Source organism: Acinonyx jubatus, chromosome X (genome assembly GCF_027475565.1).
Source record: "Acinonyx jubatus isolate Ajub_Pintada_27869175 chromosome X, VMU_Ajub_asm_v1.0, whole genome shotgun sequence".
In the NCBI taxonomy this organism is placed as follows: Eukaryota; Metazoa; Chordata; class Mammalia; order Carnivora; family Felidae; genus Acinonyx; species Acinonyx jubatus.
In genome coordinates this window covers 46,773,695-46,800,419 of record NC_069389.1, presented here as the reverse complement: position 1 = coordinate 46,800,419, position 26,725 = coordinate 46,773,695, and the positions used below count along the sequence as shown (strand labels likewise).

The following is a 26,725-nucleotide window of genomic DNA, read 5'->3' as shown; positions in this document are numbered from 1 at the left end:
ACCTGAGCTGAAGTCGGAGGCTTAACCGACTGAGCCACCCAGGAGCCCCTAGCTGCTATTTTTTTTTTTTTTAACCAGGCAGTGTGCAAAGTTTTCTGTAGATGATGTTATTAAATTGTTACAACGACCTGGATGTAGTCTGTGAAAGCTGAGTCCATTCCCACTTGTGCTGCAGTTGCTTCTGAGTTTTATCGTCCTCCTTTTATAGTTGAGGGAAACCAAGGGTCAGAGAGGTGATTTTGCTCAAGGTGCAGCTACATATTGATTATCTGATTCCAAAACCCAGCAGGCTCATTTAACTATTCCAGAGGAGGAAGAGAAAGAAAATAGGAGAGAGGTAGTGCTAAGTGATGGGGTTGGGTGATAGGGGACTACACTGGGTTTTATCTCTAGCAAAAGCCTGAGATACCTTTGGGGCCAATGGATAGCCTGGCCAGCAGGAGAGAAGGGTGGAGCTGAGCCAAGGGGGGAGGGATAAATGCCAGGTCCTGACTCACAGCACCCACCCGTCGTTCGTTCGTCCTCAGTGCAGGGCAACAGGTAAGAGTTGCTTTCAGCCTGGGTGCACTCTTTCTGGTCTTCTGCCCACCTCAAGGCTGCATACGCTGACTCTCTGGCCTCACTAGATCTAACTTTGTTCCTTAGAATCTGTCATTTTCTCTCTCACTTTTCTCTCTTTTTCTTTTTTCTCTTTCTTTTCTTTATCCCCTTCTCTTCTTTCTCTTTTTTTCTCTTTATATATTTTTTGGCTTTCTTTGGTCTTTTCCTCCCTTGTTTCCCCTCCTTTGTTGGTATTTAAGATCATTCACTTCACTTCAATTCTGACACTCTAGCTTTCTCTTAATTTTCCTTTGTCTGATTTCTGTCTGTATATTCTTCTCCCAATCTTTTTTTTTCTCTTTTTTTATACTCTGTATCTCTCAATCTCTGTCTGTATCTATATTCCTTTTCTTCTCTGTTTCCCAGAAAAAGGTCTTGATATTTATTCCAACAATTCTCCATTTCTCCTTCACTTTGACTCTTTCTCTCTGCTCAGATGATGGCAGAGCTCGACGGGTCAGTGCCTAGATGGCCAGAGGTAGGGAGAGAAAATTGAGGGAATGTGGGGATGATGGGAAGGATGAATTGGGTAGAGAGAGATTTGAAGGAACTGAGAATTGAATAATTAGCATAAAGGGGAGAAGGTGGAAGAGGAATGTTGTGTCACTATAAGGGCCCTATGCTGAAAGTCAATAGATTTGTATTCTCACCCCAATTCACTGTGAGACCCTAGACAAGTCATTCACTCTCTGAAAAGAGGGCTTGTCTTATGACTTCCACAACCTCTTCTGATTTTGATTTTGTGGTCTTCTAAATTTTTGTTTCTAAAAATTTCTGGTTCTATGATTCCAAGTATCTAAAATTCTCTATGATTCTTCCATGATGGTGGGAGGATACTAGGAGGGGAAGTAAGGCCTGATGCTTCCAATTCCTGAAGAAAAGTGATCACATCTCCTCCAAACTTAACTGATTCTTGCAAAGCAGGCAACAAAGGGGAAATAGCAAGTAATGTGGCAATGAGTGGTTTCTGGCTCTCTTCTGGGATAGAGTTGTGGTTGGCCCTTCTGATCTCTGGGACTAAAGATTGGTTGCTGACATGAAAGGGGATTTTAAGGTGCAGGGAACACCTTCAAGTAATAATATGTCACGTGGCCTGAAGTTTTACCATTATACCTTTTGTTAAAAGCATTGTTTTAAGAAGATCCTTGGCAAGGATTATCACACAATGGGTGCATAGTTAAATGAAATGAATGAATGAATGCTCACCCGTGCCTGAAATTCCACTACAATTAGAAATCTGTTCCTTTCGTAAAGGCATTTGTCAAAGTCCAAAATCATATGTCCCAGAAAGGGGCCTGTTAGTGCAGCAGAGGGGATTGATGTCTAGAGTCAGTCTTTCAGTCAAGAAAATATGTAGTAATATTTGAATCATAGATCCATAATGGTTAAGGTATCAGTCTCTGGAGCCAGATGACCTAGGTTTGAATCGTGCCTCTCCTACTAACTAGCTTGGTCACCTGGACAGGTTACTTAATATTTGGGGGCTTCAGTTTCCTCAGGTTTGAAATAAAATTGATATTAGTGTCTACCTCACAGTGTTGTTGTTAGAATTAAATAAGTCAGTGCATGTGAAGCATTTACAACAGTGTTTCACTATTAGGACCAGATGAAATCTATGAAGTTATCTAGTCCAATGTCTATGGAGAAATTGAGGCCCAGAGAAGAAAACTACAGAGCCCAAGTTCACACAGTATGTTGTAATAGGATAAGGACAAAAATCAGAATTGAGACAAGAATCAATTTTTGTGAACTAGTCTAGTGTATTCATGATGTGACTTTACTTGGATGTACCTTCACTTTCTCTACATAGAAAGTATAGAAAATAAAAATAATAGCTAACATATTTTTCAGTATTTAAAATAGGTACTGTTTTATATACTTTGTACAGATTATTTTGCCAAAACTTCACAACATCCCTGTGAAGTAAATTGTCTTTGTTATTATCTACATTTTACAGATATAAGATATAGAGAAGAGACATAACTTTTCTAAGGTCTCAGAGCTAGTGAGCGGTACAGCCAGGATTCAAAAATGTCTGGCTCCCAAAGCTGTGTTCTTAATACCCTAAATTGCCTAAAATACTTTCTTGATTTAATTTTACACACTACAGTCCCATGATAGATAGTGAAATGGAATGGAAACAGAGCTGAAGGTAACTAGACTATAAGATTATGGGTCATAAAGATGGGCAGGCAGAGTGAGGCTGGACAAACTTGAGGAAAGGAGTATCGGAACAGAGAAATTTGAATTGAAGCTTGAAAGAACTTGATAATTCAACAAATTCAAAGAAGTAGTCTGTATTTTCCCAGGTCACTCAGAATATCATTGTCAAAAGTCCCTTAGAGATGATGAGTGTATTGAATTTCTTTCATTTTTATTTTTATTTTTTTAATATGAAATTTATAGTCAAATTGGTTTCCATACAACACCCAGTGCTCATCCCAACAGGTGCCCTCCTCAATGCCCATCACCCACTTTTCCCTCCCTTTCACCCCCCATCAACCCTCAGTTTATTCTGTTTTTAATAGTTTCTTATGGTTAGGCTCCCTCCCTCTCTAACTTTTTTTCCTCCCCTCCCCCATGGTCCTCTGTTAAGTTTCTCAGGATACACATAAGAGTGAAAATATATGGTATCTGTCTTTCTCTGTATGACTTATTTCATTTAGCATAACACTCTCCAGTTCCATCCATGTTGCTACAAAAGGCCATATTTCATTCTTTCTCATTGCCAAGTAGTATTCCATTGTATATATAAACCACATCTTCTTTATCCATTCATCACTTCTCTAAAGAAGACATCCAGATGGCCAATAGGCACATGAAAAGATGTTCAACATCACTCCTCATCAGGGAAATACAAATCAAAACCACACTGAGATACCACCTCATGCCAGTCAGAGTGGCTAAAATGAACAAATCAGGAGACTATATATGCTGGAGAGGATGTGGAGAAAGGGGAACCCTCTTGCACTGTTGGTGGGAATGTAAATGGTGCAGCCACTCTGGAAAACAGCGTGGAGGTTCCTCATAAAATTAAAAATAGATCTACCACATGACCCAGCAATATCACTGCTAGGAATTTACCCAAGGGATACAGGAGTGCTGATGCATAGGGGCACTTGTTTATACCCCAATGTTTATAGCAGCACTTTCAACAATGGCCAAAGTATGGAAAGACCCTGAATGTCCGTCAACTGATGAATGGATAAAGAAATTGTGGTTTATATATACAATGGAATACTACTTGACAATGAAAAAGAATGAAATATGGCCTTTTGTAGCAATGTGGAAGGAACTGGAGAGTGTTATGCTAAGTGAAATAAGTCATACAGAGAAAGACAGATACAATATGTTTTCTTTCATTTTTATACACGGGGTGGGAGTAAACCATAATCCACCATTATTCCAAGGTAGGACAGGACCCTTCTTCCAATCTTGGGGGATTTTCTTCCCATTACATACCCCAATGTTGTTGTCATTATTGTTGTCAGTGTCGATGTTAGGAAAAGGAGTTTTCAAGAGCCTGGAACCTGGCCATTTTCTTTGCCTGCCTTTCCCTGGACCATCCACCCATCCTTACCAAATTTAGCCAGAGTTAGCCCCAGCCAGATGGTCAGAAATGATTCTAAAAAGGAGTTCCCCTCCTCTCCCACACCCTGGTCTCAACTTAGGGAGTGGTCAGACCCCAATGGTGATAAATACTGGGAGCTTTATCTGTGGTCTGCAGACTCAGCCCTAAGTGCTTTGGCCTTTGCAGGCAGGCAGGGGAAAGGGGGACTCATATCTCTACATATGAGGTAGGCATTAGATCCAATTCATTACCTACCCCATGAACTAGCCATAAATGCCTTACATTTGACAGCTGATGAAAGCTATGAACCAGAGAGGGGAAGTGGCTTTCCAAGAACATCCAACAGGGAGTTGGGAAGCTGAAATTGAAGTAGGGAAAGCTAACATTTATTGAAAACTTACTGTGTGCCAGGCATTGTTCTAAAGGCTTAACATGAGTTTCATTTAGTTTTTTCAATACCTTGGCCTTTCCCAATTTCAGGGCCCATAGTCCCTGCCCCACATACTGACCTATGTTCCCATGACAGCCTGTGAATATTGTAGAGAGAATATTCTTGGATAAACAAGGGGAAGAGATTGCTTTGTGAATTAGGGGGGGAAGGATGATACTCTGTAAGATATGAAGGAGGTTGCGGTATGAGGACAGGGCCATGAGTTCCTCCTGTTCATTTTTGCCTTCCAATATAAAGTTCTGTATACTGGAGGTGCTGCTACATTCTACTCAGTATCTCTTCTGGTGGTTCCAGGGCCTTAGTCTTTCCACATTCCCCCATATCTCTCCTATTGTCCTGTCCCATATTTTGTCTCACTGGATGACATTGGACCTCCAGTTTGCCCTTTTCCTTTTAATCTATTTCTCCTTTCATGTTCATTGCCTTTCTCTTTTGTATCTCTTGCCCCTCCCTCATCTTAATCCTAAACCCACCTTAACCACCTCGCCATCTGTATTCTTTGATCTAGTCTCTACTCCTTTCTCTCTTGCTCAGCCTCTCTCTCATCTCCCTCAGTGGGGTTGATTTCGTCTTCCCGTAACTCTTCTGTGTTTCTCTCCCTCACCCCTACTCTCTCTGGAGGCATTTCTCCTTTATCTTTGAACCCTGCTGACTCTCTGCTCCTACTGTATTCTCTCCTCTCCTGCTCTCAGTTTTTTTAGTCTTTGTAGTTTCTGTAGTTACTTCCATCTCTCCTCATGTCCATTTTATATCCCTCTGTCTGTCTCTGCCTATACCTCTGCTCTGTCACTCAATCTCTCTCTCTCTCTCTCTCTCTCTCATCTAAGTCTCTTTGCTTATCCTTTTGTATTTCCCATCATCTTTTTTCTGTTTTTTTTTTTTTCTGGATAAGTCCTCCTCTCCCTGTTCATATAACTACCCTATCCCTTTTCCCTATGTTGTTGATCTCTTTCTTCCCCACAATTTCTGTCTTCTTTTTTTAAAATTTTTAAATGTTTATTTATTTTTGAGGGACAGAGAGAGACATGGAATGAGTGGGGGAGGGGCTGAGAGAGAGGGAGACACAGAATCCGAAGCAGGCTCCAGGTTCCAAGCCATCAGTGCAGAGCCCAATGTGGGGCTTGAACTCACAAGCTGTGAGATCATGACCCGAGCTGAAGTCGGACACTCAACCCACTGAGCCACCCAGGTGCCCCACAATTTCTGTCTTCTAACTTCACCACTATCACTGTACCTTTGTTCTCTCTTACTTTCCTATTTTTATCTTTCCCAATCTCTCTTTTCTTCTGACTCTTCTTTCACCTGCTCTTCTTTTCTTTATTCCTCTTGAGTCCCTGTTCATTCATTAACTTATTCTTAAATTCAGCAAATAGTTATTGAATGCCTACTATAAGTATTTGGTTTCTTTTTTCTGATCTTCATTCTGTCCCTTCTCTTCTCTGTCATAGCCTCTGCCTCTTACATTATCCCATAGACTTGTTTCCCAGACCCTTTGGGTCTTGTTTTCATCTCCTTCTCTAACTGTCCTTTTCTAAAATCCAGTTGCAAGTTCAAAGAAAGCAAAATACCAGTCTAGTGGCACATGGCCTGTAGAGCCTAAAGCCCGCCTTTTTGTCCTATTTCCCTGAATCTACTTAAGCTGGTACCTGTGGTCTCAAACTCCTTTTCCCTTGGTGGCTGGGCCTGCTCAGGAAACACTCTAAACCAAGCCCCAGAAGCCCTGGCCAATGGCATCTGTCTGCATTAGCAGGCTGAATATTAACTTGGCTGAGGCTCATATTCTTAGAAAGATTTTTAGCCTTAAGTGTTATCAAAGAGTTGGTAAGTTGTCAGCTCTCATCCTGCCACACACAATCACACTTTAGTACTCCTCACCATCACAGAAGGGGTCAGTGGCAGTCTGAATCAGAATTCAGGCTTCCTGACCTTCAGCTGGAACTTTCCTTTATCACTTTGTCTAATGGTCATTGTCTTATTTATTCCTCCCTGATGCTCTATTGGTACATTTTTACATTGGGAAAAGTTCTTGCCATGGAAGGATGATAAGTACATCTCTTGGGAGGGCAGCATGCACTGGGTGGGAAGGATCAAACACAGGAATGACCCTTGGCTTTTGGCCAGGCCTTCATGGTAGACTCTCATCTCTTCCACATCTTCTGCAGGACTTCGGGCTCAGTATGGTAGCAGCAGTCATGTTGCTACAGTGCTGTCCGGTGTTTTCCCGGGGCCACATAGGCCTCCTGGGCAAGATGATAAAGACTCACCAGTTCCTGTTTGGTATTGGACGCTGTCCTATCCTGACCACCCAAGGACCAACTAGTTCTCAAATCCACCTTAAGGCAACCAAGGCTGGAGGAGGTAAGAAGTTTATGGAAAATTGGAGAGAATGTTTGAGTCCTGGAGACAAAGTGCCAAGTCATACTGGCCATCATTACCTAACAAATGGGAAAGATCATGTGAAAAGTGTCAAGGCAAATAAGTTAATCCCAAAATTCACCTGGGGTCTGACTTCTGCCAATATTTCTCACGAGAGTCTCACTCCCATCCTCTCACACTCTATATAATCCAGTCTTGCTGAAACTACTTAAAATTACCTGGATCAATTCTATTGTCTCAAGCTTCTGAGTCTTTACTCCTGTCAAATGACCCTCACCCATGCCCTGTATTACAGTATCTCATACTTCTCATGTGACACTTTACTTGAGCATCATCTATCTCCTCTGTGAGCCTTGTTTATACCTCCAGCCTGTCCAATTCCAATTCTGGGTCATGTCCACTCCCTCTTTTAGACTTTCATAGCCCATGTCCTCCCTCTCATTCCAGCACTGTTCATAATGTGTCTTCAGTGTATGCCATTTGTGCCAGCCTAGAAGCTCCTCTAGCACAGGGACCAAGACTTATCTATTTCTGTATCTCTATCATAGCCTGAGATAGAGCTTTGGGATATAGTAGGTTTCAGTAATCATTGTTAAACGTATGGTTGGAAATGCATTGCTACTTACTCTCTTGCCTTTGCATAGACTCTCCATCTTGGGCCAAGAGCCACTGTCCCTTTATGCTGTCAGAACTCCAGGATGGGAAGAGCAAGATTGTGCAGAAGGCAGCTCCAGAAGTCCAGGAGGATGTAAAGACTTTCAAGACAGGTTGGAGTCAAGTGCCACCTCATCCAGCTTCTACTCCTAATGCTTGAACTCACTTCATCACAGTCCTCAGCTAGGCTAATTCAAGGTCAGCTAGTACACATCCCATGATGGGAAGTCCAGTCTTTTCCAAAGGGACCCTAGTAGGCAATAGCTTAGACAGTGTAATGTACCCTCCCCAACACACATATGTGCATAGGCTCTTGTAACTTTTAGCTATTAGTCTAAAATGAGCCCTCTAGAGTTCTTCCTCCTCTATCCCAAGTGGCTAAATGGATCCCAACAGTTTGGGTTCCCACATTTAAGCAATACCCCTCTATGACAATCTGGATTTGCATGAAAGAATAAGTGCTAGAAGCAGATACATCTTTCAGAAGGGCATGAAGCCCAGGTCAACTCAATTGGTGCAGACTTGTCATATACTCTGGGTCTAAAGTTCTTTTTTGTCCAGCAAGAAAGTGAGATGGAGGATTAAAATGTGAGAGATGGCTAAGGTCCAGGAGGAGACAAGAGCCCCAATTAAGGGCCCTTGTTCCATTTTTATTAGGATCAGAAGGCTTACAAACATAGTGATGGACATGCACAAAGAGACAGTAAGTCTGTGAACATTAACTTATGGGCATGAGGGAAAGAGGGGTTTAAAGATAATACAGTGTTAGGGGTTTGGGTCAATATAAAACAAAATCCTGGTGTCAGGCAGATGGTTGTTAATGGCAGACTGTGTCTGTCTACCTTAGCTAGCCTAGGGGATAAGACAGATAGAGCATGCTACCTCAGGGTTAACAAGGCACCTTTCTTTTGCTAATTAGCTCTCCTCTGGGCAACTTCACCCAGTAGTGGTCTATAGCCCTATTTGCCTGTTTACCTAAATTGGTCCTTCTTTCCTGTGAAAGCAGCTTTTTTGGGGGGTGTATCCGCCCTGAATACCTAATCTTACTTACCTCACCTACCTTTGTATTGGGGCTTTTGCCCCGCCCTCTCTATACCTGTTTACCTAATCTTGTTTACCCAAACTTGAGTGTGAGCATCCTATGGCTTTATAATTCTTTATGCCTTGTTAACCCATCAGTGCAGGCTCAGGGAATTCCTAAGCTTATTCCCCACACAGACTATTTAAGATAATCACATTTGAAAGATGATCACAGTGTTGATATTTTTCATAGGCCCTTTTGGGATATTAAAGGTAAAACTTTCAAAATTGAATTTTAATGACATTCAGAAAAGAAGAGTATGGTACACTGTCCTGCATATACCTCCCAACTGCAAGATGCAGGGTGGCAGCCCCAGTTACTTAACCCAAGGGAAAATTCTAATGAGGAAAATATAACACCTTATAGAAGGTGTCCTGACACAGGTTTCCACTTAGGGAGATGAGTTGGGGCTCCCTTTACAGAATATTTCTTCTCTCTGCAGGCTTCTCTACTTCATAAACTTGAATTTTCATGTTGTATTGAGTTTTAAAAGGACAGCACATGCTTTCTTTTTTCTCCCCTCTCTTCATGGCCAATGAATCCCACACTCTGTCAGACCTGCACAGCTCCCTGGCCTCAACCAGCCTAAGAAATCCATTGTCCACTCTTCCGGAGCCAGAGCTAATTTCAGAAAAGGTCACACACCTGGTTCAGAACAACATGGTTGGTGAGTTTGATGAGGTGGATATAGAGAGGTAGGAATGTGGAAGGAGTGCTGAAGAGGCCTCTGAAATGATAGAGGAAATGTCAGTAAGTGCTTTGGAACCAAAGGGAGTCTAGGTTTAAATTTTAATGCTGGCACTTGCTGGATATTTGTGGTTTGGCAAGTAAGTCACTTCCCTTTAGTGAGATTTTAATACCTGCCTCAACAGGTTATCATGAGGAAGAAATAAAATTAGGTTTATGGAAATGTTTCTAGCTGTTTTCAAGGCTCTTTAAATACTAGGTTTACTCCTATTATTTCTTCTCTTTGCTTCCCTCAAAAACTCATCCTTTACTGAGAGCCTTTTCTTTTCCCTTTCTTGTATGTGTTTATAGTGTTTATATTAATTTTTCATAATGCAATTTGGCCTTTTTCTAATATAAAAGGAATATGAATCATTGTATTTTTCAACAGATACAGGAAAATATAAAGAGGGAAATTTAAATCACTCAGAGCACCCATTCACGATTACCTTTTTGTTATATTTTCTTCCAGATATCTTCCCATGACTGACCACACACACACACAGACACACACACACACACACACACACCACACCTCCTATGCTTCCCTCCATATGCATGTTTTTTATTAGGAATGGGGTTTTATTCTATCAGTTTTGTTATCTTGCTTTGTTTACCTAACAATATGTCATGGGCATCATTTCATGTCCCTAAGCATAGAGCTGCATAATAATTATTAATGGTTGAAATGTCTTCTGTAGCATGGATATACCATCAATTAAGTTAATCAAGCATTTATAATTCAGGTTATTATATTCAATTTTTCATTCAATTTTTCAACTTTCTTCTGGTTTATATTGTATGTTGGTTTTATGTACATATAAATGTACTCAATGATAATATATAGTATTATCTTAGACCCAGTATGGATATACTAGAGGTTATTTAGCTATTCCCCTATTGAGTTGTTTTTAGTTTTTCCTATTACAAACAGTGATGTAACAAGCAACGTTGAATATACTCCTCATGCACATAGGTAAGTTTTTTTCTCTAGGATAACATTAAGAGGTGAAAATTCTTAGGGTGTAAGGTTGTGTACAATTTCAGTATTAATAAATATTGTCAATTAGTGCTCCAAAGGGGTGTACCAGTTATCAAAGAGAGTATCTATATTCTCACACCCTCTCCAGCACTTGATATTATCAAACTTTTAAATCATTATCAACATGGGTAAAAATTTGATTTTGCAGTTTGATTTTCCTTGATTAAGCATCCTCTTCCACATTTATTGAATTTTCTATTTATATTCTTTGCCCATTTTTCTACTGGTGTGAAAAGTTTTCATAGTTATTTTTCAGAATTATTAAAAAATAAGTTCTGGGGACACCTGGGTTGCTCATTTTGTTAAATGTGGGATTCTTAATTTCAGCTCAGGTCATGATCCCCCAGTTTGTGGGACTGAGCCCCACATCAGGCTCTGCACTGACAGCTCAGAGTCTGCTTGGGATTCTCTCCCCCTCTCTCTCTCTGCCCCTCCCCCTCTCTCACAATAAATAAATAAATTTTTAAAAAATAATAATTAAAAAATAAGTTCTTGATGTCAATCATTTTTCTGTTAAAAATGCTGCAAATATTTCTCTAAGTATGTCAGCATTTGCATTTTAAAAACTCTTGATACATATCTCTAAACATCCCTACAGCAAAGATGTTACCAACTTACATCCCTACCATGTAAGTTGTCATTTGCAACAATCATGATTTCTGTCTCATGTATAGAGTTCTAGAGTTTAACAAATCTTTTGGCATACATTATGTCAATTTATCCTGAAAATAGTATTGCTCCATTTTGTACTAGTAGCAGTTTAAAAAATAAACTCTAGGTCACTTACTTGTAGGTCACTTACTTGCTGCAAAATCTTGGTAAAGTTACCTAAACTGTCTATGTCTCCATTTTCTCATCTGTAAAATGAATATACTAATAAAACTCTCCAGGGGCACCTGGGTGGCTCAGTCAGTTAAGCATCTGACTGTGGCTCAGGTTAGGATCTCACAGTTCCTGAGTTTGAGTCTCACATTGGACTCTGCTGACAGCTCAGAGCCTGGATCATGCTCCAGATTCTGTGTCTCCCTCTCTCTCTGCTCCTCCCCCACTTGCACTCTGACTCTCTCTCTCTCTCAAAAATAAACATTAAAAAATTAAAAAAAATAAACTGTTGTAAGGAATACATGAAATAATATTTATAACATCCCTAAGAGAAGGCATTACATGTAATAAGCACTTGTTAAATACTGGTTGTAATAATATAATTAAATATTGGCTATTACTATTACTATGACTACTACTACTACTACTATCATTGCAATAACATTACTATGTACCAGACATTAGTTTGGGTGTATTACATTCTGCTTGTCATCAAATGCTTACAATTCTGCAAGAAGATATTAGCCCCATTCTACAGATGAGGATATTAAAACTAAGAGAGCATTTATGACTTGCCCAAGGTCACATAACTAGGAAGTGGCAGAGAAATGACTAGAGACCAGATCTGTCAAAACTCTTTTTACTGAAGCTAGAAGTAGTGATTTCAGTAAGAAGGCTAACCTTAGAAAAAGAGAGGAGGCCATGCCAGGGGTAGGCAGCCCAAGTGATGTATGAATAAATTACTTGAGTGAATAAGCAAGTGAGTAAGCAAAGGGATAGTTGAATGAAATAGTGGAGAGTTACTGTGGTTCAGTAAGTTCATGACTTATCAAATAAATGAATAAATAGAGAACTGGAGAACTCAAAATCAACAGTGCCAATGAAATATGGACTAATCAGGAAGTAATTCAAAATGAATTATTTTCATCTCCATCTCTACTTCTGCAGGGAACGATGTTTTTGATTATGACCAGTTTTTCAGGCACAAGATCATGGAGAAGAAACAGGACCACACCTACCGTGTGTTCAAGACTGTAAACCGCTGGGCTGATGCATACCCCTTTGCCCAACACTTTTCTGAGGCCTCTGTGGCCTCAAAGGATGTGTCTGTCTGGTGCAGTAATGATTATCTAGGCATGAGCCGACACCCTCGGGTTTTGCAAGCTACACAGTGAGTAGTAAGATCTGGGCCATGAGCTGTGGGAACACAGGGAATACAGAGAAGAATCAAAGCCACACATGGGAAAGGCAGAGCTAGCAGTGGAAATCTGGGTTCTACCTACCAACCCTTTTGTTCATGGTCTTCCAGCATATCTAATCCTCAAATATGAACAATGTCAATCAACAAACCATGATTTCCAAAGTCCTAATTGTCCAGTTCTATGAGAAGATGAAAGGCCAAGCAAGTCCCACTTTCCATGAGCTCTTACTTTGGTTACAGAATGAGTATTGCCAGAGATAGTATGTGACCTCCTCTAGAAGGTCTTCCAAGCTGTTTACATTCAACCTAGCTTCTCCCTCCATCCCTGAATGCCATCAGCCTGAGAAGGAGGACCCAGGTGTCATCATTTTCTCCATCTTGCCCTCAACTTGATTACATAGGACATAGCTCATAAGGATCACTAATTCAACACTGTCCTCAATGAAGAGAAACCTGCTCAGTTCCTCAGTGCCTGACAAGGGTTTCTTTCCCCCTCTCCTTGTCTACCCTGTTTTCTCCTTGCCAGGGAGACCCTGCAGCGTCATGGAGCTGGAGCTGGTGGTACTCGCAATATCTCAGGTACCAGTAAGTTTCATGTGGAGCTGGAGCAGGAGCTGGCTGAGCTGCACCAAAAAGACGCAGCCCTACTCTTCTCTTCCTGCTTTGTGGCCAATGACTCTACTCTATTCACCCTGGCAAAGATCCTGCCAGGTAAGCCTGGGGCCTGAGTTCTGCTTATTGTTGGTATCCTGCAGTACAGCATGCAGCCTCACTGCCTTCATCACTTTTTCCGTCTATTATGAGTTCATTTCCTCCCATTGCCCTTTCTTCTTACCCGCTTTGTGTATCCTCAGAGCTGGATGACTATATCCTTCTCATTTCTCCCCTTCTGCACTTAAGCTGAAGACTACTACAGAGTAGTAGTGATAGTAGTGCCCAAACTCACAGATGGTTGACACCATAAATTTATCACCTCACAACTCAACTGGGCTCTTAACACTCATAAACAGTCCTATTATGTCTCCATACTAGCTTTTTCCAAACTTTCTTCTCTTTTAAAACCTGTGACTATCTTTTCTTTCACTCTTAGCAAATAGCCTCACATCTCACATCACACAAAAAAAGAAGCCACCAGACAGAAATTCTTTTAACTTACAGCCACCAAACCTACAAACATCTAATTTTTCATCTGCCCTTCTTTCATTCTTTTCTTTTACAATTTGAAGGCACATCTCTTCTGCCTAAAGCCAATCCCAGTGGATCCCATCTGGACCTAATCTTCCCAATCTCCCACTCTCTAGTTAATAATGTCCTCAACTCATATGCCTGTCATTCTATCACAGCTCCAATCACAGATGACTATAACTCTCCACCTTTTCCATGTCAATCCTAGGTGTATATAATTTCTCAGATGGGAGCCACTAAAAATTCATGGTACCCAACCTTTACCAGGACCTGTATGGTGTCTGGCAATTCTGTTTCTATGGTCAGCCCTCCAAGTCTCCAAAGCAGTTTTGCAAATCCCCCATTCTTCTCAGCCTTCCCACACTTCCACCTCACCTTCACCCATAGCAAGTGACTTCACCTCCTTCCTCCCTGAAAATAGAAGACCCTAGGTAGCAATGTCCTCAACTCCTTGACAAAAACTACCTACAAACTCAAACATCCCCACATGTCCTCTCACTTTTTCTCTCCTGTCACAATGAAAGAGGTGCCCTTTTTCTTGTTGACTAATCCTTTTTGCTGGTGCTCTGTCTCTTTCTCCTCTGCCTCCTTAGGAACCTTGATCTATCACTTCCCTCTCTCCTTGTGTCTTCAGCCTCTCCTCTTTAAACACGCTAATGTCTCTTTCATCTAACAAAATGTCCTCTCATCAGTCTCTAGCTACTGCCCTATCTCTATCCTCTCTATAACAGACAAACTGCTTGAGAGAAGTCTCCACACTTGCTATCTACTACCTTACTTCTGTTGATTCTTCAGCACACTGTAAACATCCCCACTACTTCTCAGAAACTTTTGTGAGATCACACATAACCCCAACCAAATCCAACCTCTTTGGGATTTTTTTCAGTGAACCTCCTCTTCAATCATTAGAATTAAACGTCTTTCCATTTCTACTGCCACCATCCTAGCCTAAACCAAAATCATTTTCTTAATTCACTTTTGCCCTCCTGTATTCTTTTCTTCATGGTAGTCAGAATAATATTTTTTTTTATGCAAACCTATCTTCATTACCCTTCTGCCAAAAACCCTGTAGTATATCCTTATTGTACTTAGGACCAAACCCAAACTTTTTATCATGGCTTCTAAAGTCCTCAATAATCTAGCTTCATTCTACCTCTTCAGCCTCATCTTTTGATAACGCTCCTCTCACTCTTTCATTCAGTAACATATTTATTTACTCACTTATAATTAAGTAATGTGTCCATCTGTTCATTCAAGAAATGTTTACTCAACATCTACTGTGTACTTAGCCTTATACTAAGTACCAGAGACAGAAAGATACAAAATTATCTGATATCTTTTAGTTTTGTTGATTGTTTCCTTCCCTGTACATAAACTTTTTATTCTGATGAAGTCCCAATAGTTTATTTTTGCTTTTGTTTCCATTGCCTCAGGAAACATATCTAGTAAGAATCTACGCCTAAGGTCAAAGATGTTACTGCCTGTGTTTTCCTCTGGGATTTTTCCTCTCACATTTGTCTTTAATCCATTTTAAATTTATTTTTGGGTATGGTGTAAGAAAGTGGTCTACTTTCATTGTTTTGCATGTTGCTGTCCAGTTTTCTCAACACCATTTCTTGAAGAGACTGTCTTTTTCCCATTGGATATTCTATCATGTTTTGTTGAAAATTAATTGACAAACAATTGCAGAATCATATCTGGGTTTTCTATTTTGTTCCATTGATGTATGTGTCTGTTTTTGTGCCAGTACCATACTGTTTTGATCACTATAGCTTTGCAATATAACTTAAGTCCAGAATTGTGATACCTTCACCTTTTCTTTTCTTTTTTTAAAATGTGTTTATTCATTTTTGAGAGAGAGAGCATGAGCAAGGGAGGGACAGAGAGGGGGGACAGAGGATCTGGAATGGGCTCTGTGCTGACAGCAGTGAGCCTGATGTGGGGCTCAAACTCACAGACCATGAGATCATGACCTGAGTTGAAGTTGGACACTCAACTGACTGAGCCACCCAGGTGCCCCTGCCTTTCATGTTCAAGGTTGCTTTAGCTATTTGTGGTCTTTTGTGGTTCCATACAAATTTTAGAATTGTTTGTTCTAGCTCTGTGAAAAATGCTGGTGGTATTTTGATAAGGATTGCATTAAATGTGTAGATTGTTTTGGGTAGTATAGACATTTTAACAATATTTGGTTTTCCCATCCATGAGCATGGAATGTCTTTCCATTTCTTTGTGTCCTCTTCAATTTCTTTCATCAGTTTTCTAAACTTTTCAGAGTACAGGTCTTTCACCTCTTTGGTTAGGTTTATTCCTAGGTGTCTTATTGTTTCTGGTGCAATTATAAATAGGATTGATTCCTTAATTTCTCTTTCTGCTGCTTCATTATTGGTGTATAGAAATGCAACAGATTTCTGTATGTTGATTTTGTATCCTGCGACTTTACTGAATTCATTTATCAGTTCTAAGCAGTTTTTTGGCAGAGTCTTTCCAGTTTTCTATATAGAGTACTATGTCATCTGCAAATAGTGAAAGTTTTACTTCTTCCTTACTCATTTGGATTCCTTTAATTTCTTTTTGTTGTCTGGTTGTTGTGACCTGGACTTCTAGTACTATATTGAATAAGAGTGGTAAGAGTGTACATCCCTGTCTTGTTCCTGACCATACAGGAAAAGCTCTCAGTTTTTCCTCACTGAGGATGATATTGGCTGTGGTTTATTCATATGTGGCCTTTATTATGTTGAGATATGTTCCCTATAAACCTACTTTGTTCAGGGTTTCTATCATCAGTGGATGTTGTACTTTGTCAAATGCTTTTTCTGCATCTATTGAAATGATCATATGATCCTTATTCTTTCTTTTATTGATGTGGTGTATCACATTGATTGATTTGCAAATATCAAACCACCCTTGCAAACCAGAATAAATCCCACTTGATCATAGCGAATTACTTTTTAAAAATATATTATTGGATTCAGTTTGCTGGTATTTTATTGAGAATCTTTGCATATATATTCATTGGGGATACTGGCCTGTATTTCTCTGTTTTAGTGGAGTCTTTATCTGGTTTTAGTATCATGGTAATGCTGGATGCATAGAATGAATTTGGAAGTTTTGCTTCCTTTTCTAGTTTTTGAAATAGTTTGAGAAGAATAAGTATTAGCTCTTCTGCTCTGCTCTGACATGCCATGAGCTTATGATTCAAACTGAAAATCTGCTAAGTATCTACCCTGTAACTATAAGCAGAGAGATGCTACCTGAAAGAGGTGGGATTTTATTTAGACCAGGGAGAATCTAGTATCAGTCCAAGTCGACAAGCATTCCCTGGGATAAACTCCTTTCCACGGCTTGATCTTATATATTTTGATTTTATATATTTAGACCCTGCCCTCAAGAAACTCTAGGGCTTCTTGGGAAATTAAAATTTCGTCCACCCCAAGATAGTGCCAAATCAGGGTTAGAATTGATTGAAGGGAAGGGCATAGGGGTCAAAATTTCAGGCAGGGTAGTCCTTTCAAGGGAGGAAGAGGTGTCAAAAAGACTTCCAGAGGAGAAGGAAGCAGAGCAGGATCTTCAAAGGGAGGGAGGGTTGGCTCTCTGCCCCTGTCAGGTCAGTCCTGAGGTTGAAGTAGAAATACCAGAACAGAAGCTTAAGAAATATGCCTCTGGTTCTTCAGGGTGCACGATTTACTCAGATGCAGGCAATCATGCTTCAATGATCCAAGGTATCCGCAACAGTGGAGCAGCCAAGTTTGTCTTCAGGCACAATGACCCTGACCACCTGAAGAAACTTCTAAAAGAGTCCAACCCTAAGATACCTAAAATTGTGGCCTTTGAGACCGTTCACTCCATGGATGGTATGTACATCATAAAAAACATGATGACAATAATAGCTGACACATATAGAATTTTTTATATGTCAAGAAAAATTATAGTATTTTACATGTATTAATTCACTTAATCTTCACAACAATTCTATGAGGTAGGTACTATTATTATTTCTATTTATTTATATGAGGAATCTGAGACATAAACAAGTAACTTGCCCAAGGTCATATAGCCAGTATAAGCTGAAGGATGGAGGCAGCTATTATACTGATCTTACAGGTTAAAAAACTGAAGTTCAGAGACACCACTCAACTTGTCTTGGTTGGATCAGTAAATTGGTGCCAAAGTATTTGCACCTAGTACATATGATTCCAATTCCTTCACATAATACTCCATTAGAAATGATGTGCATATCAATCACCCAAGTGTCTGGTTTCTGCAATGAAAAATTTTACAAACCATTGGCTGAGAGTTTTTGCAAGGTCTAGTATGAAGCATTGGAATCAAAATTTGTTTGCAAGTGAGACAGACCTGGGCTCAAGCCTCACCTCTGGCACTTACTGGTTCCATGCTCTTGGGTAACTGTTAAACTCCCTGAGTCTCAGTTTTCCCCAACATAAAATATTTGGTTGCAAGAATTAGAGACAATGGAAGTCATCCCATTTATTATGATCTAAGTAGAAATAAATGATCTTTACCCTTCTTCCTCTGATCTTCCCCTAACTAAAACAATGCTCAAATTGCTACCTATTGCTACTTTTTGAGCAGAATTCATGTGTTTTAGGCATCACCTTCTTGATTTATTAAAGAGAGATGCCCTCACTTCATTTCAATTTGTTGTTTTTCCAACTGAAACAAAGGAGAGTCCATAGTATTACCTGATTTAGCTTATATAAGTGCCATCAGCATAACGTAACTGTGATGCTGAAACAGCGGAACCAGACTATTCATGTTCAAATCCCAATATGACAACTTAATAGCTTGGGCAAATTTCTTAATTGCTCTGTGTCTGTTGCTTTATTTGTAAAATGGAGGTTATAATAGAGTAACTGTGAGAATTTAGTTGATATATGTGAAGAACTTAACTGTTGTGCCCACTGCAGTTCTACAACTAGCTGAAACTAGTCTAATTCATTGTCTTTAGTGGAAACCATCTTGGGATCATTTAACTTCCTTACATTTGCAAGTGAATGGCTCCTTATTTTGTTGGCAGAAACTGCTTAAACTATCAATTCTAGGGCTAAATTTCTCCCATTGAAATGATGCTTGAGTCATCTTACTCTTTATCTCAAGTTCCACTTCCTGTGATTTTCTTCCCTCATGTTGTCCCAAGAGTTGCTCACATTCTTTAATCCTGGTTTGGAGCCCCTGTTTTCACCTGAAGAACGTTCTTCTGTATTCCAACTGCCTGCACCTCAGCATTTTGCATATGGGGAAAGACAGAATGTATGAGTTCTTATATATGCAGAGTGGCCACAAAGTCTATATATGAGATTCATAGCCATTTGAAGACCTTATAAACAATTATAAGCATAGAAGATGTCTAGAATAACGTGGGAAAATGGTAAATCTGTATGAATAGTGAGAAACATACAGATTACTTCTAATTCTCTTTCATTCAATAAACTGAGATTGTGCCTGTGGGAGGGTGCCCTCAGGTAACAGTATTGACATAGATGAGAGAAACGCAATCCCACAGAGGCACAGAAAAGACAAGTGATAGAGGCACAAGGAAACTCAGAAAGAGACACAAACTTACAGAGAAAGTCTGAAGCAGAAAGAGGTAGACAGAAAGGGACACAAACAGCGAGATGGTTAAATTAGGGAGGAAGGGGAGGGAGGGAAGGAGAGAAAAAAAGAGAAAGATAGAGAAAAACAAAAGCAGAGACAGAAAAATGGAGACATAGAAATAACAATGGAAATGGTTATGGAAAAAATATAATGACAGAAATCCAGAAAGATAGAAACAAGGAGGACCAGTGAAGTATAAAGATATTGACAGGGATTCCAAAAGCACCTGCCTGAGTGAATGAATTGGATCTGAAATCAGGACGGCATTAACCTAGATCAAAAAGTTGCTTTTTTTTTAATTTATTAAAACAAAGGCATCATATGGGCCAGTGCAACCCTAAGTGAAAATACACAGACTTGTAGGAGGGAAAAAAAAATTGAATGAGGCTGGGAAATGCCTTGAACAAGAGGACAGATACTGTCAGAAGTAAAAAGTAGAGAGGTAAGCTTTGATTGCAAACTAGGGATAATACACACACGCACGCAAACACACACACACACACACACACACACACACACACACACCCTTTGAGTGGGAATGAGGTGGAAGCATTCAACACATTTAAAGAGGTTTGAAATAGTCCCGAGTATACACACCCTCATCCTTTTCCAACCCAAAGTAGTTATGGGTCACAAACCCTGGGGAAGGGTTGTAATCTCCTACCTCTATTTTCTCAGGTGCCATCTGTCCCCTTGAGGAGTTGTGTGATGTGGCCCACCAGTACGGAGCTCTGACCTTCGTGGATGAGGTTCACGCTGTAGGACTATATGGGTCCCGGGGTGCTGGGATTGGGGAGCGTGATGGAGTTATGCACAAGATTGACATTGTCTCTGGAACTCTTGGTGAGTGAGTACCTTGGGCTGCCTTTATATATAATCCAGAAACAAGGCCCTTGTAAGGCCCTTTCCTTCCTCCTCCCCAAAGCTATAAAAGATATTTGGGTAGAATTCACAGCTTCAGGCTATGGAACTCCTGGATTCCCTCCTTCCACTTCCACCCTACTGCAGAGATGCTGAGAAAGTCTGGGAGGGTTTTTCTAAAAAAAAAAAAAAAAAAAAAAAAAAAAAAAAAAAAAAAAAAAAAAGCAAGCTAAGCTGGGCCAAATAGCCAGGTTCAAGTCAGTACATGAAGAGTTGTGGTTCTAAATTCCTTCCCTACTCCAGCTCCAAATTTCATTTTAGTTCCACTTTTGGGCCTAACCAGCTAAAGGTCCCCACCCAGCTCCTGCCTATCTAGTCACTGCATATGGCAGACCTTGAAAGTCCTATCTCAAAGCAGCAGAATTATCAGTTATCGGTCTTGTCATGGAAAAGAGAGATAAGCAGAGGCCTGAGAAAGGAGTCTGGAGCTCCAGCTTCTGGTGCACATCCTTGTGTTACCTGGATATGATCCTATTCCTCTAGAGACTAATGATAGTCTCTGTGCATATCCTTCTTCTCCTTGTCTCCAGGCAAGGCCTTTGGCTGTGTGGGGGGCTACATCGCCAGCACCAGTGACTTGGTGGACATGATACGCTCCTATGCTGCTGGCTTCATCTTCACCACCTCACTCCCTCCCATGGTGCTCTCTGGAGCTCTGGAATCTGTGCAGCTTCTCAAGGGAGAGGAGGGCCAAGCCCTGAGGCGAGCCCACCAGCGAAATGTCAAGCACATGCGCCAGCTACTAATGGACAGGGGACTTCCTGTCATCCCCTGCCCCAGCCACATCATCCCTATCCGGGTGAGAGCCCAACCCTGACCATTGCCCTACTTACTTATCTCTTCTGGGACCTTCCCACACCCAGCAAATCAACATCCGCTCTTCTCATCAACTCTTTGCTTTCCTACTGTCCTTATCTGGAGCTTTGTTACCTTTTTGAAAAATTATCAGCCATTCTGGATTAACCACCTCTTTTTGCATTAGCTATAATCTCATGATTATTAGACTGTCCTGACCCTCACAATATTAGGTACCCATGACCTATAATTCAGTGTTTTTGAAATTATGGATCAAGACCATTAGTGGGTCACAAAATCAGTTTAGTAGGTTATGACTAGCATTGAAAATTTTTAAAAAACAGAATAGAAAATGTTGGAATACATCAAACATAGAGAAGGTATCATTTTGTGAGACATTTGTTTGAGGTTTGTATATGTGTATATGTGTATGTATAATACAGTCATGATGTGAAACATTTCTTAATAAGAATTGAAGTAAAAAAAAAAAGAAAATAAAAAATCATGGGACAAGAAGCTGTTTTGGATTCCCAACTATGTTTAAGAATTTACTGCCTTTAGAAATGAATTGCTACTTCTTAAATAACATCTATTTGTATATGTCAGTATGTCAGGGTGTGGTAAGGACACTTTTTATGTGACTGCTTTATGGATGAGAAAGAAATAGTCACTGCTCCTTGGACTAACCCAGTATTCCTTTTGGGGATATTGGGAAATATTGGGGATACTGAGAAAGACTATTTTGATATTTTTTTTTAATTAACCCAATGAAAGCACCACAGAGATAGTTTAGGGAGGGGGTATCTTCTTACCCAGAACCACCACAAATTAACATGCCATCTAGGTAAAACCAGTGTGCTTGCTCTGCAAACAGAATCAAGACAAGGTACCTAGCACCACCTCCATCCAAACCCCTTCAAATTTAATTGCTGCCTCTGAGAAACTCCTTAATAGAAAATCTGGAGCTGCCACTATAAGCCCCTTATGGAAAAAAACTGTCCAAAAATTCAGTGATGTTCATTGATGTGACTCCCTCCACCTGCTTAATGGAACTAGTTATTAGGCTAGCAGATACTGACAGGCTTTTCTCCTGACCCCAGGTGGGTGATGCAGCATTGAACAGCAAGATCTGTGATCTCCTGCTCTCCAAGCATGGTATCTATGTGCAGGCCATCAACTACCCAACTGTCCCCCGAGGTGAAGAGCTGCTGCGCCTGGCACCCTCCCCCCACCACAGCCCTCAGATGATGGATGACTTTGTGGGTAAGTTCTCAATATGGGTGTCTATAGCAGTCTCTTTGCCTTTAGCCGCAAGATCTGAAGAAGTTGAGAGAATGAATGCCATTCAGTTTAAAAGTTTATTTCTAGAATACCTATTGTGTGCCAGACCCTCTACTATGGTAATAAATGGATGAGAAATAGACCCATAGGGCTCTAGTTCAGTTGAGCCATAGTGGACACAAACAATGACTTTAAGGGGTGATCAAATTTCAACAAAGAGTGCATCAGGGAGTTGTGGGAGCAGAAAGGAGGGGCCTGACCCAACATGCGAGATTCAAGACAGGCTTCCTACTGAGGTAACACCTGAGCTGAGTCTTACAAGGTGAGTGGTATTGGACCAAGAAAAGAAAGAGAGTGTGGAACTGGTATTCCTAGCAAAGGGAAGAGCATGAAGAAAGGCAAGGTGAATAGTGGGAAGCAGCCTGAGATATATCAAGAACAATAAGCAGGTGTTACTGGAAAGTAGGGTAGTAGGAATGAAGTGGAAGAGTGTCAATCTATGAGGCTACAAAGACAACATAAGACAGAGAATGAGTTGAAAGACTTGTAGAACTACCGAGTAGGTTGAGTTGTGTCCTGAATGATGCCAGTTTAGTCAATTCACCTAAAGTTTACTGAATTCTCATTGGATGCAGTTTTTAGCATGGGGCCTGGCATAGAGCAGATGTGTATTCCAACTCTGTTGGGCAAAAGACATGTAGACAGGTGATGGTCTAGCAAAGGAGACAGACATAGACAGTACTGCTCCAGTATGATGAGCTCTAGCACTCCAGGAGCTGGAGGGAGAGTGATCACATAGGGCTAGGTAAAGTAGGAAGCATGAAGTTAGGAAGGCTTTGTGGGTGAGGAAGTCCTTGTGCTGCACCTTGAAGTACACGTGGTATAGTGTACGGACATTCCAGAATAAGGCAATTCCATGATCAAGGACCTAGAGATAGGAAAACAGAGGACATACATTGGCAACAGTCATTCTGTATGTCTGGAGCATAGGCAGTATTAGAGTTCAAGGAAGACAAGATACTTAGGTGCCATTCATTCATTTAAAAACACCAAATATGCTAGCCAACATCTATTAAGTACTTACATGTCCCAAGCACTGTTCCAAACACTGCATGTATTAACTTACCTAATACTCATGGGATAGAGATGCTATTAGCATTTCCATTATATATATATATATATATATATATATATATATATGATACATATATATATATATATATATGGAAATCAAAGCATATATATGTTTCCATTTCCATTATATTTCCATTCCATTTCATATATATATATATATATATATATATATATAATACATATATATATATATGGAAATCAAAGCATAAAAATATATAGTAATGGGTCTAAGATCACACAGCTACTAGATTTGAACTGGGGAGTCTGTCTCTACTTCCATTGCCATAACCACTAAGTCTACTACCTCAGCTGATGATCCAGAGTCCTGGATCTTTTGCTCAGTCCTCTAAATTGTTCTGGGCTTCAATTATAGAGTCCTCAGTACTCTCGGTTCTCTGAGTGTCCATTTACGCTGAGCTTTTGCAGGAAAGATATATGAGAAGCATCTACGATGACTCCACCAATCTTTCAATCCCACAGCCGACCCTTCCTGAAATCCTGCAACTGGTGTCTATAGCCTAATCTGTTTTTTCTATTGCCAGTTTTTTAGTATGTCAATGTTATTTCTTCCTAATTATTCTGCTTCTCTCTTGATCCCTAATTTCTTCCCTATAATGAGCATCAGAGGGGTTTTTGTAAACATTTGACTACCTCTCTTGCTTAAACCTCTTCATGTTTCCTATTTGCCTAGACTAGAGCAGTGGTCTCCAATGTGAGGTATACAAGATGATCCATAGGATGAGCAGGGCTATTAGAATCTTGTGTTTACCTTTTATATCTTAAAAATAGGAAATTAGGCATTACTGATATGGATCTTTAACATATAGACTGACGATACAAGTTTCAGTATATAAAAAATATACATAGATTGAAGGTATGTGCTAAAATGTTTGTATTGATAGAATGTACACTCCAAAATTTGGAGACCACTGGCATATAGAACAGTTGAAGCTCCTTGGCATGACCTTCAATGGCTTCAACCTGGTGATCTCTATGTCCTCACTTTTTTTCCACATGTCTTTTATTTCTGTAGTTACACTGAGTGACTTATAGTTCCCTCAGTTTGCTCTACTTTCTTACCTCTGGTGCTTTGCCAATTATGCTCCCTTTTAATAGGAACGCTCTCCTTCACTCTTCCCTCCGGCTTACATCCTTTTACCTTCTAGACTTAAATCAGCCATCTTTTCATTCATTCTTTCAGCAAATATTTATTGAGTATGGGAGTATGTACTGTTGCTAGACACTGTTCTAGGTGCTGGGGATATAGCAGTAAACAACAGGTGTACAATAACTATCCTTCTGGAGACTATATTCTAGTGGAAGGAGATAGTCAAAAAACTTTTAAAAATAAGTAATGCATTATAGCATGGTACTTTTAAGTGTTATGGGAAAAAAAAGCAGGATAAGGGGATAAGAAGTGCTTTTGGGGAGGAGTTAGTTTGGAGGGTTGTAGCATTAAAGTGTTAAGGGTAGAGATCATTGAGGTGACATTTGAACAAAGCTATGAAGGAAGTGAAGGAATTAGCTGGGTAGATATCAAAAGAAAGGTCATCCAGGCAGATGGAACAACATAAGGCAGGGAAGACCCAATCACAGGAGTATTTCCTCTGTACTTGAGGAACAATAAAGAGATGAGTGTAGATGAAGTGGTATAAGCAAGAGGCAGACAGAAAAGTGGGTGAGGGGAAATGTGAGGCCAGACTGTGTAGGGTATTGTAGTCCAGTGGAAGGATTTTGGCTTTAACTCTGAAATAGACAGTCCTTTGAAGGATTTGAGCAGAGTGACATAGCTGACTCACATTTTAATAGAACTGGTCCAACTTCTATGTTGAGAATAGACTGAAAGGGAGACTGAGTGGAAGCAGAGAGATCCATTTGGGGGCTACTGTAATAATCCAGGTAAGAGAGGATAGTGACTAGGACCTGATGATGGCATTAAAGGTGATGAGAAGTGTTTTAATTATTGAAGGTGAAGCCAGTGGTTACCTGCTGGCCAGTGGTTACTTGCTAATAAATTGGATGTGTGGTAGGAGAAAAAGAGAAAAATAAAGGATGGCTCTAAAATTTTTCAAATGAGCAACTGGAATTGCCATCAACTGCGAGATGGGTAAGGTTGAAATTAGACTTGATGGAAGGTAGGGAGATAATTAGCTCAGTTGTGTTCATGTGAAGTGAAAAATGCTTATCAGACACCCAGGTGGAAATACAGAAAGAAAATTGGATATACAAATCTAGAATTCAAAAGGGTCTGGGCTGAGTTGAAATGTTCAGAATTAGCATATAAATGGTATTTAAAAGCCATGAGACTAGACAAGATCTCCCAGGGAGTAAGCATAAAAACAAAGCCAAGGATAGAGCCCTGGCACACACTTGAGGCACTTCCAACAACAGGGTCAGGTTCTCTCCTCTGGGTTCCCACCCACTCCAGGAACTCCCTCTGCCCCAGGCTCCCAGGTCACAATGATGACACTGCATCATTACTGTCAGTGTTAACTTATCAGGCTGAGTTTCCAAGCAGATGGATTCACTTCTTAGGCCACAGCATGTCCTGTACTTACAGAGTGGTCCAGACCAGGCCAGTACAGCTTTAAATTGTGTCAAATGCTTCCCAATCTTTTGTATATAACAGCACCCACACACAAATGGTAACATTCATAGCACACAATGGAGCAAACAGAAGAGGTTACTTCTGGCTCCAAGATATCTGAGAGGTTTGAGGGGATCATTATCTTGGCACATCTGTATTGTGACACAGGGATTAAGACCTAGTCTAACCAATTCTTTCCTTCCCCACCTCCTACCACCTTTAGAGAAGCTGCTGGTAGCCTGGACTGAGGTGGGGCTGCCTCTCCAGGATGTGTCTATGGCTGCCTGCAATTTCTGTCACCGGCCTGTGCACTTTGAGCTTATGAGTGAGTGGGAACGCTCCTACTTTGGAAACATGGGGCCCCAGTATGTCACCACCTATGCCTGAGAAGCCAGCTGCCTGAAAGCTCCACCCCATCTGCACTTCACTTCGGACTGAGCCTCCTCCTATCCTCTGCTTTATTGTGTGCCTCTAGCTGACTTCAGTCTAAAAATAAACAAATAACAAACTGCAGCATTTGTAGCCCTTTATTAGACAGAAAACTGCATATCTGACTCCTTCAGATGAGTGGCAGCGCCATGAGGAAAATCCAGGGACTGACTGACTCATTAATGGTAGACCTGGACACAATAGGCCCATGTAGCCCCTGAAGTCAGGAGATAGAATCAGCCCTAACTGAACTATC

The 26,725-nt window shown here is 40.4% G+C and overlaps 1 protein-coding gene across 3 annotated transcripts; it reads left to right on the top strand.

Moving 5' to 3' along the window:
• Nucleotides 1-392: 392 nt before the first annotated feature.
• ALAS2 (5'-aminolevulinate synthase 2) lies at nucleotides 393-26,553 on the top strand. 3 transcript variants are annotated; one of them, XM_027053537.2, is made up of 11 exons: nucleotides 393-540; nucleotides 6,785-6,980; nucleotides 7,643-7,765; nucleotides 9,290-9,400; nucleotides 12,272-12,494; nucleotides 13,051-13,235; nucleotides 17,381-17,560; nucleotides 20,001-20,165; nucleotides 20,774-21,042; nucleotides 22,139-22,301; nucleotides 26,264-26,553. In XM_027053537.2, the coding sequence occupies exons 2-11, from the start codon at nucleotides 6,800-6,802 to the stop codon at nucleotides 26,425-26,427; spliced, it is 1,764 nt and encodes a 587-aa protein (XP_026909338.1). In that variant the 5' UTR covers nucleotides 393-540; nucleotides 6,785-6,799; the 3' UTR covers nucleotides 26,428-26,553. The 3 variants fall into 3 exon arrangements, with proteins under 3 accessions (XP_026909338.1, XP_026909339.1, XP_053058339.1); XM_027053538.2 differs by lacking the exon at nucleotides 9,290-9,400; XM_053202364.1 differs by lacking the exon at nucleotides 17,381-17,560.
• Nucleotides 26,554-26,725: the final 172 nt, after the last annotated feature.

Coding starts and splice junctions, on each gene's coding strand:
- ALAS2 (XM_027053537.2), top strand. CDS start 6,800: ATGGTAGCAGCAGTCATGTTGCTACAGTGCTGTCCGGTGTTTTCCCGG. Junction 20,166..20,773: donor CATTGTCTCTGGAACTCTTG/GTGAGTGAGTAC, acceptor CCTTGTCTCCAG/GCAAGGCCTTTGGCTGTGTG. Junction 21,043..22,138: donor GCCACATCATCCCTATCCGG/GTGAGAGCCCAA, acceptor TCCTGACCCCAG/GTGGGTGATGCAGCATTGAA.